The sequence below is a fragment of the Amphibalanus amphitrite genome, unplaced genomic scaffold (assembly GCF_019059575.1).
Source record: "Amphibalanus amphitrite isolate SeventyFive unplaced genomic scaffold, NRLGWU_Aamphi_draft 001758F_arrow, whole genome shotgun sequence".
NCBI lineage: Eukaryota > Metazoa > Arthropoda > Thecostraca > Balanomorpha > Balanidae > Amphibalanus > Amphibalanus amphitrite.
Genome location: NW_024883251.1, coordinates 1,731 through 16,934, shown reverse-complemented (window position 1 = coordinate 16,934; position 15,204 = coordinate 1,731). Strand labels below are relative to the sequence as shown.

The 15,204-nt window shown below is 48.1% G+C and overlaps 1 protein-coding gene across 4 annotated transcripts in view; it reads right to left on the bottom strand.

Moving 5' to 3' along the window:
- LOC122375016 (rab11 family-interacting protein 4-like) overlaps nt 1-14,631 on the bottom strand; it is a 53,996-nt gene extending 39,365 nt beyond the window's left edge. For 2 of the 4 annotated variants that reach the window (XM_043354154.1, XM_043354155.1), the window contains exons 1-5: nt 14,349-14,600; nt 13,779-13,984; nt 9,870-9,947; nt 7,674-7,760; nt 7,072-7,122 (exon numbers count right to left, since the gene is read on the bottom strand). In XM_043354154.1, coding sequence (XP_043210089.1) covers nt 7,072-7,122; nt 7,674-7,760; nt 9,870-9,947; nt 13,779-13,984; nt 14,349-14,354 — 428 coding nt within the window. In that variant the 5' untranslated portion in view covers nt 14,355-14,600. Of the gene's footprint in view, nt 1-7,071; nt 7,123-7,673; nt 7,761-9,869; nt 9,948-13,778; nt 13,985-14,348 lie in introns of all 4 variants that reach the window. The other 2 variants (XM_043354153.1, XM_043354151.1) reach the window with 2 other exon arrangements.
- Between the last annotated feature and the right edge of the window lie 573 nt (nt 14,632-15,204).

Genomic DNA, 15,204 nt, shown 5'->3' with positions numbered 1-15,204 from the left:
ACCTCGGTAGTAAAAAAGGAGGCAGGTGGTCAAAAAGGAAAATGTCGCAAATAGGTATCACCCAAACCTTGAAACAATCCTTCACCAAACGACCATAGTGAAAACAATTTGAGACGGCAGGTGTTTCACATCTCAGTCTCACTGGCAGCGTTAAAACACCTGCCAGTGAGACACCACTAACTCTGCCAGCTGTCTGCACTCTGTGGAGACATTTTTGAGACTACCAGCTGTCTGGAGACATCTTTGAGGCTGCCAGCTGTCTGGAGACTTATCCGAAACAACCGAGTGTCTGGAAACACTTCTAAGACTTCTCAAGACACCCTCCAAGAAACTTCGGCACGCGCGAGCCACTACATCATTAGTCGGACTCCAACATGGGAGGACACGCGTGAACAGACTTGGAGAAGAGCTGACGGTGTCAGAAGCGGGGAGGCAAGAGTGGTAAGAACCAGAACAAAAAGTGAAACAACAAAGCACTACCGTCTCTACTGTTCTATTTACGGCATAGTCAGGTCCCCTAGGTTAGACGCAACTATGTAGGGCGTTGCATTCGAACGGGGCCAAGAGGCAGCCCAGTTAGAGAAAAGGTGACACTGGATTGTTTTGTAACAGGGTGGTGGCGCAATGGGTTTAGAATTCATGACAGGCCCAAGATCTAGCTAATGCGGGCTAATTTTGCGCAATTTTTATTCGGCTGCACTTAGCCAATTATGAAAACACGAGACAAAAATATGCCGCCACAAGGTCAAATAGTCTAAAATAGAATCGTTAAAATACAAATGATACATGCGTCGACACCGTTGCCGCCTAACTGCCAGCAAACTGATAACTTCAAAATCAGATAAATGTGAAAACGTGAAAGCTCCTTCCTTCCCTATACGATAAACCTTATCACTGTCACATCCGACACACGGCTCAATCGTATGACCAAATACCTTTTCAGACACGCCAACGGGCAGTACAAAATATCGATCAGATTTCTTCACCTTCCCGGTTGCAGTCAGCTGCATGTTTTTCCTATACACGCTCTATCTCCGGGCAAATATCTCATTCAAGGTCAAACAAGAGATACCCAATCCTTCCACAGGAAAGTAGACAGAACTGCGATCCAGCTTCGTCCTGTCAAGCTCTCTACTTTGACAGAAGTCAGCGAGATCGATGCATTCATCAGGTAGGTAGCTATTCATTCAGCTAGGTATTGATTCCAGCAAACCGTTAGCCTCTAACGCAGGTGTCATCGACCATAGATCTAGGATCCGATAGCCTCTGAACGTGGACCTTTATGGTTCTGACAAGAAACGGTCTGGGGACGCGAGCAGGCCGCTGGAGTGTATTCATCGAACAGGATCGACAACCTTACGGCCCCGTGAATCGACAATTTTACGGCTCCGTGAGCTGCGCCGCTGCTGCCAAGAAGCATTGAATCGAGGGCTTCGACCGATACAGCACAAACAGCTCAGACGTTTCCGGGTTAAAAGAACCATTTATATACGTCTCGCGGATTGACGTTCATGGGCTCAACCGCTAACGTCGACAAGCTTTTTTGCTTATGTTACAGGCGCGTTTCGGTTATGCCTCAACGCCAAGGCAGGTTCTTCTTGATTGGCATTGCTTCGGCATCTTACACGGAGGATTTATTTTCAAGACAGGTGAGATCACAATCTTCAGATTAAGACTTATGGTGCTGCCTTGTTCTAACAAAGAACCCCCGAAACAGCCCCTGCGGTCAAACATCTGGTTTCTTCGTACCATATACCGGAAACACGTGGGGAAATTTTTACTTCAAACACTGATAGGTAAGCGACAGAAACAATCGATTTTTCTCCAGTTCGCATGTAGCCTGAATTCCAACCAGACTTATCTTGCCTCACAAAAGACCTTGAATGGGATTACGGTATGTTGCAAAATTCCAAACTCGTTTGGAGTCAGGCGATGCGGTAGGATGAACAATGTGTAGGATTAGCTCATCTTAGATACTAATGCCTTCTATAGCACGCATCTCCTCGATTATTCTTCGCTGCGTTTTTTATAATTTAAATCGGACAGCTTCTCGAGAAGCAAATGGCAGGCCAGAAAAGGGTTGTTAAAGAAAAAGCTGTGTTGATATTTTATCGCCGAAGCCAGGCTAATCAATGTCCGTTGACATGCATGTTGACGGCAAAAAAAAAAATCAGAGAGGAATGTGAGCGAGCAACAACCGGCAATCATTGATACAATGCAGCATGCTTGCGTGACAGTGCTCTGGTTATAGCAAGACGCTGCATTCCCATCTCAGAACGCAACAACAGCACGACGACAACCAAGCCTACGTGCACTTACACCACGGGGCAGTACCGGCATACAGTATTCACGCCCGAATACCAAGTCATCTTTTCACCGCAGTTCACACATAGCACTCCCAGACAGTCGTGACCTAGTTGACCTCAAAACACCAGACTTGACAGAGCGGATGGATGGTCCCATGGAGCGGACGCTGACGCCAACTGACCCCAACTGACCCCAGGGTGACCCCGAGCTGACCCCAGGGTAATCCCGGGCTGTGACCTCATCTGACCCCGATGTCTGACTGTCAAAGGTGTGATGACGCTGCCAAAACGGACAACACACCGTCCGCAGCTTATGTTCAGTTATTCATCCAGCGTGATTGGTGGATCTCTTTCAGAAGCATTAGGTCCCATTTCTGACAGAGCTTGCATTCATGTGCTTGGACATTGTGGCAATTGCATTTTGCACGTTGTTGAACACCACGTGTAGAGAGCGTTGAATTTAGCGCAATACAGGACAGTGCGCTTACTATGCATCTCCGAACAGAGACGGCTTTCATCAAATTCCTTGGTCAGTCTCCTCATACGAATCTAGTGCTTTCACGGCTAGAATTGTCCATCTTTTATTCAAACAGAATGAGTGCACTTGCTTCTCCACATAGCTTCAACAGAAACTGCAATATGCAAATGCTTGCCTACATTCGAAGCACTCCCGGCCTTTTTTGTCCAGTCTCAGCGCTCAATACGTGACATTTGACCAGAGTTCCTGGGCAGCCAGGTAGTCGACATTCTTCATCGATTCATCGAACGCCTACTTGCCCTTGCTCACGACCTTGATGAAACGGCCCGCCAGGGTATATCACGGGACCTGGCCTGCATACGGGGCGGTACAGGAGGGGGAGGGGACGGGGTGACCTCGGACGTCTGGAGGGGGGGGGGGGCGACCTTCAGTGGGTGCATAACAGCTGGGCGGGGAGACGGCACGCAGGAATGAAGGTGCGTGAGGTGCGGTGCATATTTGCAGTGATCACGGACCCGTATCATGGCAATGGTCATTTTATTTCACGAATAATTGTATCGACCAAATTTCATCATTGATTGTCAGCGTATGATTGAATGCGCCCATGACAAGAAAAAACTTTCGAATTCAAGGGGGATGCCGAATACAATGTATCTAATTTCAAGGTTGAGTTATATTTTGCACCGAACATGCCACCTATTAGCAAAATGTTACGGTCATTAGAAAATTCAGAGCGGCTTTGACTTTGATCACAGCCTTGGTTTCTGTTCAGGATTTTCCATACAATGTCACGAATCATGTGGTACCCCGTTCCCGAAAGGAAACAGCACAATAGCACGACTAACATGCAAGTGTGACTGAAAAGTTGCTTTCTTTTTCAGAAACCATTAAAAGACACAGAAATATAACACGCAACACCCCGAACAGTTCGGAATTAAATCCAACATGGTGCACGATTTCCTATCCCACGAAACAAACAATGTCTTGATGCATGTTCACAACATTCTATCAAAGGAAAATTAAGTAAACAACTACAAACGAAGGCGAACAAGTCAAAAATCGCAGTTAACAGGGTGCAAGTTAGAAGACATGCCGCACTAAGTGTGGGACCAAAACGTGCGCATTGGGCGGAGTTAAGATATGCGACCTATGTACCTGCATGCAATGCTAGCGCACGTGAATTTCCTAATTCCAAAGACGCCGAGTATTTCATCCGTTCATAAAGCTAATATCCAGCACCGTTTGTCCCCATTCGAAATGACAGTCCGTGTGGTGTTGCACATTTCAACATGAGGGTCAATGATAAGACCTCATGGCAAGTGGCAGACTTGCAGGTTTACTGGGTTCAAGTCCCTAATTTGTGACAGACGGCATGGAGGAGCAATTCGAAAAAAAGATAAAACTTTGATTTTAAATTTTGCTGTATGCCTTCATTTCACATGCAACATTAAAAAACGCTAGATGCTTTTCATCACAGCGCTAGAGCACCGTCAAACACTTCCCATCCCAGACAAACTACGAGCAGAGCACAAAGGAGTGACCTCTCTCTGGACTTGTGGAGTGTTTTCCATCGACATCCTTACCTTCTCCAGCTCGAGTTCCTATACATGATGCCGTCAGGCAGCCACCGGTTCCTCCATATCCCGTCCTCGACTCAGCGGGTCCAGCCCACTCTCCTCTCTCACCCTGTCCTTCACTCTCACCCACTCTCTCACTCTCTCACTGGTGAGCTATAGGCGGCACGCAGCCCGCCGCTCGCCACCCTCCAGCTCACTGAAGGCTGCTGTGAGACCGCCTCCGTCCTCCCCAGTTACCACCGACCGCAGTCGGCCGCTCACTTTCTCTCAGGAGGCTCAGGTCCGGGTGCTGCCACCTAGCGACTGGTTTCTAAGCTGCGTTTTAGTTATGCATGAATAGAGGTCGCTAGTGTGTAATGTGGAAGTTCGCGTGACAGTCATGAGGCTGTCACGAGGCAAGACCATTCATGGGAGGACGAAATGGCAATGGAAAGCACACTCTGACACACCGTTCCATGCTTCTATCCTCAGGATACTGAAATCCTTCTCCTCCACACCGCCACCCCCATCCGGGCTGGACAGGCAACTTTATCTCATGCGGGCTGCTCCCTTGGAGCGGCACCGCTGCTCCTGAGGGAGCGCACCCCGTAGCCGGGTGCAGTGAGTGCCTTGGGGCTGGGTGGCCTGTCTTCGGACGGGCTCAGCCCCGGCGACTCACTAGGGTGCCTGCCCAGACCAATGTCTCCCCCTATATCCTATCATCCTCCCGGCTCTGAAATGGTCTTGTCGACCGAAAGGGCCTAACCCAACAAAACAAACAAACAAACAAACAAAACACACTCCGACCATGATAGTAGATCGGCCGAGATTCAAATGCGGGGAAAGCATGGCCACCCAAGGAGAAAGCCAAAACATCCGTTAGTTTTTGTGTTGTGGCTCACTTGACTTGACTGTGCCCTACCTGTTTTCAGATCAAGCAGGGTTACTGAGCGCCAAAAGTCCAAAAGCTAAGCGGCTAACAAAAGCCAAACAAGGTATTATCCAATCAGTATACGGCTGAGCCCGAGGTCAGCTAGTATTCTCTGTTAGATTTCTTTAACTCCTAATTAAACTAGCAGTCTGAGAGGTCATAGAACGGCCCAATCAGTTTATTTAGATCCGCAGTGACTGCAGAGTGATCGTTTAAATCACCAGACACGAAGAACCATATGATCAAAAGTCAGCGTACAGCATGTTCAAAATGCATGTAGCAGTCGCCCGCTGGGGCTATTGGTAGGAAGGCATAACTACCCAACACCGTTCACCGTTCTAATCAACATGATTTATCAAAAAAGCATAGAAACGCAAGCATCCATGCAGCCACGCCATTGCATGCCGACTGACATATACCTGTCCATGTGTAGGCTGGGAACCGCAAAACTGATCGGAATTTTACACCCAGCTATGTAGGCAGCGTTATACAACACTCGTGTGGACCAAATAAGTACGACACGAGAGGATTTACGTCGACACCAGGCATGCTTTATGTAACGATAATAACGGTTCGCTATATGAGTCAGGGCACATTATTTTTGCAAGAGCCCAAAGCAAGCAGAGGGAATGTTCTTGGGTAGAATGAATACCTAATGCAAAATGCATCTAGATTCATTTGTTTGGCAATGAGCAAAAGGCAAAAGCGGACAATTCTTCTTTCACCACAGAGCAGGCCGTGTTGAAACTTATCGATCACGTTCTTTTCTTGGAACAACTAATCTACATATCCGCCCGTCAGAAGATTGCTTAGGTGGCACAGCCACCGAAGGCCCACATCTGGCATCCACTGGCATCCACTGCTTATATGTCTCTGTAGCTTAGCTACGCCCGGGTCGCCACCACACCACACCACATCAAAACACACCTGTCACCGTCAGGTGCCCGGCGCACCCCGGCCCTGGAGCCCCAGGCTGTATCGATTGGAACACCCGGTACCGGGCACCCCTCGTAAACTTCCCTGCACTTGACGACCCTCGTGAGGCCCGACCTCGCTGCGAGCGTGACTACGTGATATGAGCACAGCTGGGACCAAAATTATGGTCCCAGGCTGGACAGGTTGAAGGGGAGTTTGGTTCGATAACGATTTCACCGCGCTGCTGCGCATTGGCGAAATTAAAATGACCGTCGCTTTATCAGGCATAGGACCAAAATGAGAGTGTTAGTCATACAGACAAGTGCACGTAATCGATAAGCGGCAGGGGGCTGCCTCCCTATCGGTGACGTCAGATGTCAAATATGGATGACGTCATCAGATACGTAGTGGCGGAATCGATATTCGTCAGTGGCTGCGGAGCTTCCCGAACAGCCCAAATGCGGGCTGGGTGGAGTGGAAACAGGTCGGGCTCTCTCCTCTATCCTCCTCTACCCTCTGCATACACTCTACCTACTCCTCTACCCCCCCCCCCCCCGCTGGACCCCCTCCTACCCTATCCGACACCTCTTCCCCACCCCAATTTCATCCGCTATTGGGTGGGCGTGACCTGTCGAATGCGAAATATATTTCACTACGGGATTGTCGATTTGTGCGAAATTGGGAAGTGAAATCAACTGGAAAGAGCCGCATGACTGTCCTTGGATGAAGGACAATTAAGGACCGATTTGCTATGTGACCCGCCAGCTATTTTGTAAATTGAATATGTACAGACTGGTATGAATCTAGCTTAGTGAAATGAATAGCTAGCTTAGTGATACGAGGTGAATTGAAGGTGAAGTGAAGTGAATGGATGCCAGAACTCACCTCATGGAGCCGTATCGTCTGAATGATGACGGCAGCTCACTGGCACTGTCTCTGAAAAAGATAAAAAGAACAGAAATGTCAATAAACATCACATTGTATGTGCATTGAACATTGCAAACCTTGTTGTGAAAGCAATGTCCTCGCGTGCGCTTTGCTTCGAAACTGTCACGCTAAATGTCCCATATTCTCGCAGGTGTCCCATTTGCGCATTGGTGCCAGGATGCGCCAGTGACCAGGTTCTACTTATGCGGAAAGTATTCCGCCAGCAACTAAACCACAGCGTCTGTGTATTCCGTATAGTGATGCATGATTCATGAAAACCGCAAAAGAATAGCAATCACGATAGGGAACAAAATTGAATACGGATTTTGTTTAGTTACTACGGCAAAGAAAAGACGATAACGCCGCGCTCTATATATAAGCAGCAGTTCTGGCATTTTATATAATTAAAGTAAGTCATAAAGGCTAAATATTCAGAGGCCCGAGAGGCCGCTAGAGCCCTTTCTTGGCTACAAATGCCCGCCAACCCCCTACCTACCAAAAAGTAAAAGAAAAAAACATCGATATTGATGCATCATATTTTTCTAAATAACGTCTCTTACTTGGAGGCTCGTCGCAGGCTGGTCCTTAGCCAGGAGGCTCTCCGTATCGGTACCTCCGGCTGGGACTGACTCCGGCAGTGGCCCATGCTGAAAGGACAAGAAGAGAAAGTGATCGAGCGGTTTGGGAACGTGCGGTAAACTTGTGGACACCGTGAGAAAGAGTGAGGACCCACGCACAGCGGCCAGAAATAAATCCGGATTTACTGCCTGCCATTGCGATTGGGATAGTGTTGCATGTAACACTTTGGTAAGGCAGGGTACTTATATTTAGGCGAAGTGTTGATGAATGGTGAGTCACTTTCAGAAATATGTGAAGTTTCCACGAATTTAGAGGCCGCTTTATGAACATTGATGATACCAAGAGTTCGTAGAAAAGGCTACAAAATGTGCTGAATTATTATTGAGCCAAACATTGTTCCAGCCTTGTACTATAAATGTTTCTGCCATATTTCACCAGGAAATTTCCGGGAATCTAGCGATGACTAAGAAGTAACCTAATAAGAGTTGCGGTATCATCAAATTAGCATCCATCGATCTACCTTCAAAGAGCTCTGAATAAACCAGAGTCATAGAGGGTTCATCTTCCAGCCCGACACAACATAAATTTTGCAGGACATCAGACATCACTGAAATCTACAAAGGACGGTTACATAACCCGCTTCCATGGGCGCCATGATCCGGATCAGTCAATCGTGCCACATTTTTAGCGATCGGCGTGTTCATCGCCCATTCGTAGTTCCTTGTTTGTGACCCATTTCTCTCTCAGCAACAGTCCAAATTAACTCCACAACAAAATCTAAACAACGCTCTCGTGCCATGCTAAATCAACATTGACTTAGCACACTACGCCGTTCCAAATCTATTCAAGCCGGCAAGTTCCACATGGCCGAATGTTGACACAACGATTGAGGTCATCTGTCCACGATGTCCAGCGAGAAAAAACAACCACATCACAAAGGTAACCGTGGGGTCACCTGAGGTCAAGAAGGTTACAAATATTCACCTCCAATCATCTGGCCTGAGCTGTCACTTCGTCTTGGCTCGGTATAAATTTAGCTCGTTTTTGAGACGCTGCAGATCATTTGCGAGTTCAAGAACCGGACTGCAGCTCTGATCCACAGCATAATGTGACATTGGAATTCTCGCTACTTGCTAAACTAATTAAAAACCTCACTTGACGGGTGGTAGTCCATCTCGGCCTTTCTACTCGTGACAGATCGCCCTTCCTCGAACTGACATACGATCCTCCCACACTGACATCCGACCCAGCCCCGTGACAGATGACCCTGTCACCTGACTGGAGACTGACAGATCTGTCACAGTGCGTGGGGTCACCAGGTCAAGCCGACTGGGAGCCAAACGTGACGATAGTGGGTCAGCCATGTGACTGCCGGTCTTGGTTTCAACGAGGGGTGGCCAACGTTTCCTGCTAGCCTGAATGTTCTTGGAATGTGTGGCGAGGTAAAGCATAATAGGGCATTGACTATGAGTCACCAGTATCTTGTACCAGTACCAGTACTAGCTATATTGTGTCCAGTTGGAACAAAAACTTAAATTGCTGATGTCAGTATGTTTTGAAATTATTTAGCGACAACACGTTAAACGATTGGTTCAACAGTTCTGATGATTTTGTACTGTTAAACGATAGCAGCTAGAAGATAAATTTTGTTTGGCTTCCCGAAAACGGCTCTCGCTTACATCCTGCCACAACAATAATATCACAATAGGCACACACTTTCCCTTATCCCTAATCGCGACACCATCTGTTGCTGTGGCTGTCCCAGGTTCCAATGATAACCGTATATACCCACCACTTGACCGGCACAGCCATAATCTGGCACACTAACCTCTCTGGGACAGCGCGCTGGCACACACGCACACCTGAATGGCTCACTTACTGCCGTATATCCGCACCTGTGGTCACGCGTGCGTTGTGCGAGGGCGCATTGGTTATAGTATCGCTGCCACATGGCTGGTAAAGCTACCAGTCATGTGGCAGCCTTATTCTCTTGTTATAAAATATGAGTTGTACTTGATTCCTGAGAGCTCCCAATACACAGTTCTTTTGATCATTGACCCATTTTTCTACAGCTCCTGCCCAAACCGTCCTCCATGAGTCACGCCGGGCGGAAAGTGTCCACCAGTCGCGCGACTCTCGTCCACAAGTCGCGCGACTCTCAGTCGCTTCCCATTTACCTTCTACTGAGGTCGTTTTCCGATCCTTCGCCCAGGCACTCGAAGTTCTCCTCCTGATCCGAGATACTGATGGTTGGACTGAAAAACATACAGAAACATGTTGTAAACGTGCTAGGTTGACAAGCAGGACAAGTCGTAAACGCAGGATGCACAAGAGAGTTCGTTTTGTCGACCGATATGTAGACACTGCAGAGCGTATACTGACTTCAGCTCTTTACATGTCGTCAGACCTATATCGCATCAACTCAGCATAAAAAGTACCCGTCAGCTCACAGGGTTCGCAAGTGTGCGTCGCGTCAAAAGTAGACCACAGACATCCGCCCACGTCGTGGGCTTTCGTCAACCCCCCCCCTCACCTCCCCCCTCCCCACACCACCACCACCACAGGTGACCGCGCCATACGTGCCACGTGATCTCACTCTACCAACACACTAGCGCTGAATCACCTGGCCACGTGACTGGGAAACCCACTAGTTTCGGTTGGCACGTGCCTGTCTGAGGGTCAAGGGTCGATTTGGGGTGTAAAGGGGTAGGTCACTGGAGCAAGGCGAGTGCTGGAACTTGTGTGGGACTCAGAAGCGTCATGATTTTTGAAGTTCTTTATCTAGTTATAGAATTATTGGGTGACGTAAAGTGAAGGTTGATGTGAATCAAACAAATGAAGGAAGGATATGCAAAGAAATAAAGTATTTTATATGGATAGTGTATTTAAACAGCAGCTAAGAAGTTGGACTTTCATAAAATCAAAATGGCATACATCATTCGTTGACAACCTAAAAAGTACTCTAATCAAGCTGAGAGTACCTATCAATGAAAAAAAAATAGTTTGGAAAGTCTTGGCAGTGGCGCAGCCAGAACTCTGGCGACGGGGGTGAGAGACGTTCGCGATGGGCCCCCCAGCAAAGTGGGCCCCTCAACCAAATGGGGGCCCCTTACCAACAACGAAAGGTCAGATCATTGTCATCATTACCAGCCAAATCGGGGAAAAGGACAAATATCTCTTGATCTGAAGAGGCACGTAAAAAACAACAGCATATTTACAGAAACACGACCATTCTGCCCATATTTGATGGACAGCGTGCAATTGATGGCCAGCGGCCACTCAAAGGGTCGGGCTAGGTCAAAAGGCTTTTAAAAAAGCTCAACATCAGTTTTTCGACTATTACTTTTGATATAGGAGACGAGGTAGAGTTATGACATTGTCTTGAAGGTGTTAATCATCCATACGGATCGGTTGATGACCATCATGAACTTCTCAAGTAAGGGCATGACCTTGATCTGCGGTCACATTTTGAAGTTGAACTTTTTATGTGAAATTATAGGTAGCTCAATCGATGCATGTTAACAAGAGAATGATGACAAAGTAAATGTCTCATAGTTTTTTCTCACCAAAGTCCTTGCAAAAATTCTTAGCAAAACTGTTTTGGTATAATGCGACTATTTAGATGGTTTTGCCGGTTTTACCTTCTGCTCTGTTGCCAAACCATTGACATGAGGCATTGAGGTCAAATCTTAAAAGCGAAAGCGTTTTGAAAGACCTAACGAATGAGTTGTTCCGCAAAGCTCTAGCTCTTTTGGTTCACGAGTTATACGGTTATTTGTGAAAAATATAAAAACAAAAATTTTTTCGTCGTAATCTTGTCTTTGTGTTTATCATAATTTTATCATAACTTCATCTTCAATGACCTCAGCGATGACCTAATCGAAAAATGACCTCTACGATTCTGAAGCATCCTATAGCTATCCGTTGCGTTTCTCGTCTTTCTAGCCGTCTTAAATTATGATCAGGTTTGGCCGATACGCCCCCCCCCCCCACCATGGCTGATTGCACGAGTTAGAGAGCTATCGAACCCACTTTCAGCGCGCTATAGCTTTTTATGTCCTCGAGTGTCGAGATAGGCGAAACTTTTCTTTCGATGAACATTATGACGTGTGCTTTGGTCTGAACTGCAATATGACTGAAGTAATTTCTCCATGATTTTCGACGCTCTTTAGAAAGCCGCCTACCGCCGCACTTGTCGCTTCGTGACCCTGGAGTCAGGTTAGAAGGGAATATTCAAACACCCCTCAAGGGCGTAAAACTGGAAAGCCTGGGGCCCTGCTCTGCGGGGCGCGGTCGAGCTAGGCTAGAGCCAGTCTGGGATATTTACAAGCCCACGTAAAGCCCTCAAGAATCTGCATAGAGCACAGGCCTTCCAAGACTTCGGGGTTTAGATATCGACAATCGACATGGTCTTTTGAGGCCTGCGTGGTGGCTATCAGAGGTCGGTGGGCCCCTCAAAAGCCGGTGCAGGAGCCTCAGGTGTCAGTTTGGAGCCATCATGGCCCGGTGTGGGGTCCTGATAAATACCCAGGCGTCAAACTCCTAGACGTCGGGGTGGGGCCGGGCGGTGAGGCAGGCACAGGCCTGAGGAGAAGATTTTCAGATGTCGGCTTGGCAGGGCCCTGCGTGGCTTTCTCAGAGGCTGACATATCGTACTGCGGGACCTCCATCATAGGCGGCGGAACGGGGAGGGCACCGGGGCACCGTGCCCCCCTTTGATTTTGGCATTTTAACATTAGCCCTATGGGCGTTGCATGGAAAGAATGGGACCAAAAGTCGGCAGTGCCCCCCCCTTAATTGAAGGTGTTCCGCTGCTTCTGAACTCCATGAGCCTCAAAAACCCCTATGGGCCCCCTCACGCTTGGGGTAGGCTTCCTGAAGCATAAAATATCTGAGTCTTGAGATGGGTCCATTAGACATGAACTGGGCCATCAATATACGTGTGGTGAGTTGACCTATATCAAACATGATATCGGTTCAATCAGGATTGGGGTAGGCCCTCTCAGAACCAGACCAGGCACGGAGTACGGACCCTCCCACACATAGGATGATTCTTTCATTCCTGGGATGTCTTCTCAGGCCTGAACTGGGCCCTCTCAGACCTGAAATGGTCCCTTCTCAGGCCTGAAGTAGACCCTCTCAGGCCTCAAAAAGGTCCTCTAGGGCCTGAAATGGGCTCTCTCAGGCCTGACATTAGCCCTCTCAGACCTGAAATGGGCCCCTCTCAGGCCTCAACTAGGTCCTCTAGGGTCTGAAATGGGCCCTCTCAGGCCTGACATTAGCCCTCTCAGACCTGAAATGGGCCCCCTCAGCCCGGAAATGGTCCCTATCATGTCGAAAAAGGCCCCTCATACCGTAACTGGGCCCTCTCAGGTCTGAAATGGTGCCTCTTATGCCTGAAATGGGCCCCTCTCAGCGCTCAAACGGGCTCTCTCTGGCCTCAAACGGGCCCTCTCTGGCCTCAAACGGACCCTCTCTAGCCTCAAACGGGCCCTCTAGGGCATGAAATGGGCCCTCTCAAGCTTGAAATGGGCCCCCTCAGGCCTGAAATGGCCCCTCTCAGGCCTCAAACATGCTCTCTAGGGCCTGAAATGGATCCCTTCAGGCCTGAAATGGGCCCTCACAGCATCAAATGGGCCCTCTCAGGCCTGAAATGGGCCCCTCTCAGGCCTCAAACAGGCCCTCTAGGGCCTGAAATGGGCCCTCTCAAGCTTCAAATGGGCCCCTTCAGGCCTGAAATGGGCCCTCACAGACCCGAAATGGGCCCTCTCAGGCCTGAAATGGCCTTCTCATGCCGTGGAACGGGCCCTCCTAGGCCTTGGATTAGTTCAATCGGGTCTTGGATGTACCCTCTTAAATCATAAAATGGGACTATAAATCCTAAAGGGGGCTATCAGGCCTGAAAACTGTTTTCAGTCCTATGACGGGCCTTGACATTATGATAAAAAATTGTCAGGCTGCATAACGTTACAGTTAGAATCGACGGTGGGCCCCTAGGATAAGAGACGGGGGTGAGATCTCACCCCTTTCACCCCCCCTGGCTGCGCCACTGAGTCTTGGTGACCTTTGAATGAACTTGAGCTCACCTGGCGCCGTTGACCTTGACCTGCGGCTCGGGACTGGCTGAGCTGCAGCCAATAGCCGAGTCGTCGTCGGCGATGGCAGAGCCACCTGTGGGCGGCCCACCGAACCTCGGCGAGGCGGCCATGGCGGTCACGTGATCGGCCGAGTGGTGAAGGCGACTGAGCTGCTCGGCTGGTCGCGCAGCGGCGGGAGGGTGACGATAGGTGTCCTGAAAAGGAGAATAAAAGAAATTAATGGAGGCATAGGCATGATTAAAAGCGGTTGCATGCGTCGGTGAAATAAGTATCTACTTCTAAGGAAGACAGTTAAATCGGCGCTGACCAACTGCTGACATTAATTGTTATCGTAACAACGACACATAAGTGAGCACAACTAAATACCAGCTAGCGTTCGTTGAGTGGCTGTCGAAGTTCTGCTTCCACAACGATCGTGCTAAGGTTTTCGTCAGGTTCGGGCATTTGTGTAACGATGCGTTGAAACAAGTTTCGGAACTTGCTCCGGTTATCATTTTCTATCAATTTTATATTTTTCGTTAAATATCAAAAACGTTTGAGTGTGTCAACGATTCTCACCTTCATAGTATCCACCAAGTTCGACGAAAGAACTTGGTACGGTGCTAGTCATAATTTTAGTTCGTTAAAAGCTGATGACTGGCAAGAAAACATCGTTCAGGAAACTGAGGATTTATTTATTTATTTTGAAGTACCAATGGTATTTTATGTAATGCGACCGAGAAAGAACGCTGACGATATAAATTTGTCGAAGATTCAACTCATTAATTTTAAAGTAGTTACAGCAACGGATAATTTTGTTATGAATTAAATATGTCTCGTTCGTCTCATTTGGAGGTAAAATAGATGCAATTATATGCACTCCACGTGACACAAACTTGTAGAAACTACGGAGAGAAATATATTACAAACAAAGTAACCGGTACGGCGGTACAGACATGCATGCCTCAAATAGGTATACCTATACATATATGCACACTCACAGGTAACTACAGCTAAGGCTGAGCTAGACACGATAAATCAGGACACTGAGTAACGCCGCGCATGAGGTATGGAGCCAGGTCTGGGTCCGCCAGAGGGTCGCGGCTCAGATCGACACCTTGTGGCACAAAACTTGACCTCATTTCCTCATATATCTTTCTATACATTATAAGGCGAGTAGAGATTGAGCTGATGGATTTTGAGGGTGATGATGGTATGTCTTGGTGTCCGGCAAAAGAATGGGATGCTGATGGTGTGTCGTAGTCGTGGGTTTCAAGCGCTGGAGATGGTGGTGCTGGGGACGGAGAGAAATGTTTGCGCACTGAAGAGATACACAGCATTATAAGATGATATGTGGTATGTCAAAAGGCAATTTTCAACCGTGAGTCGTAAACATTCCTTGGAAAGAGAATCGATGTTTCAAACTACGCTTTCC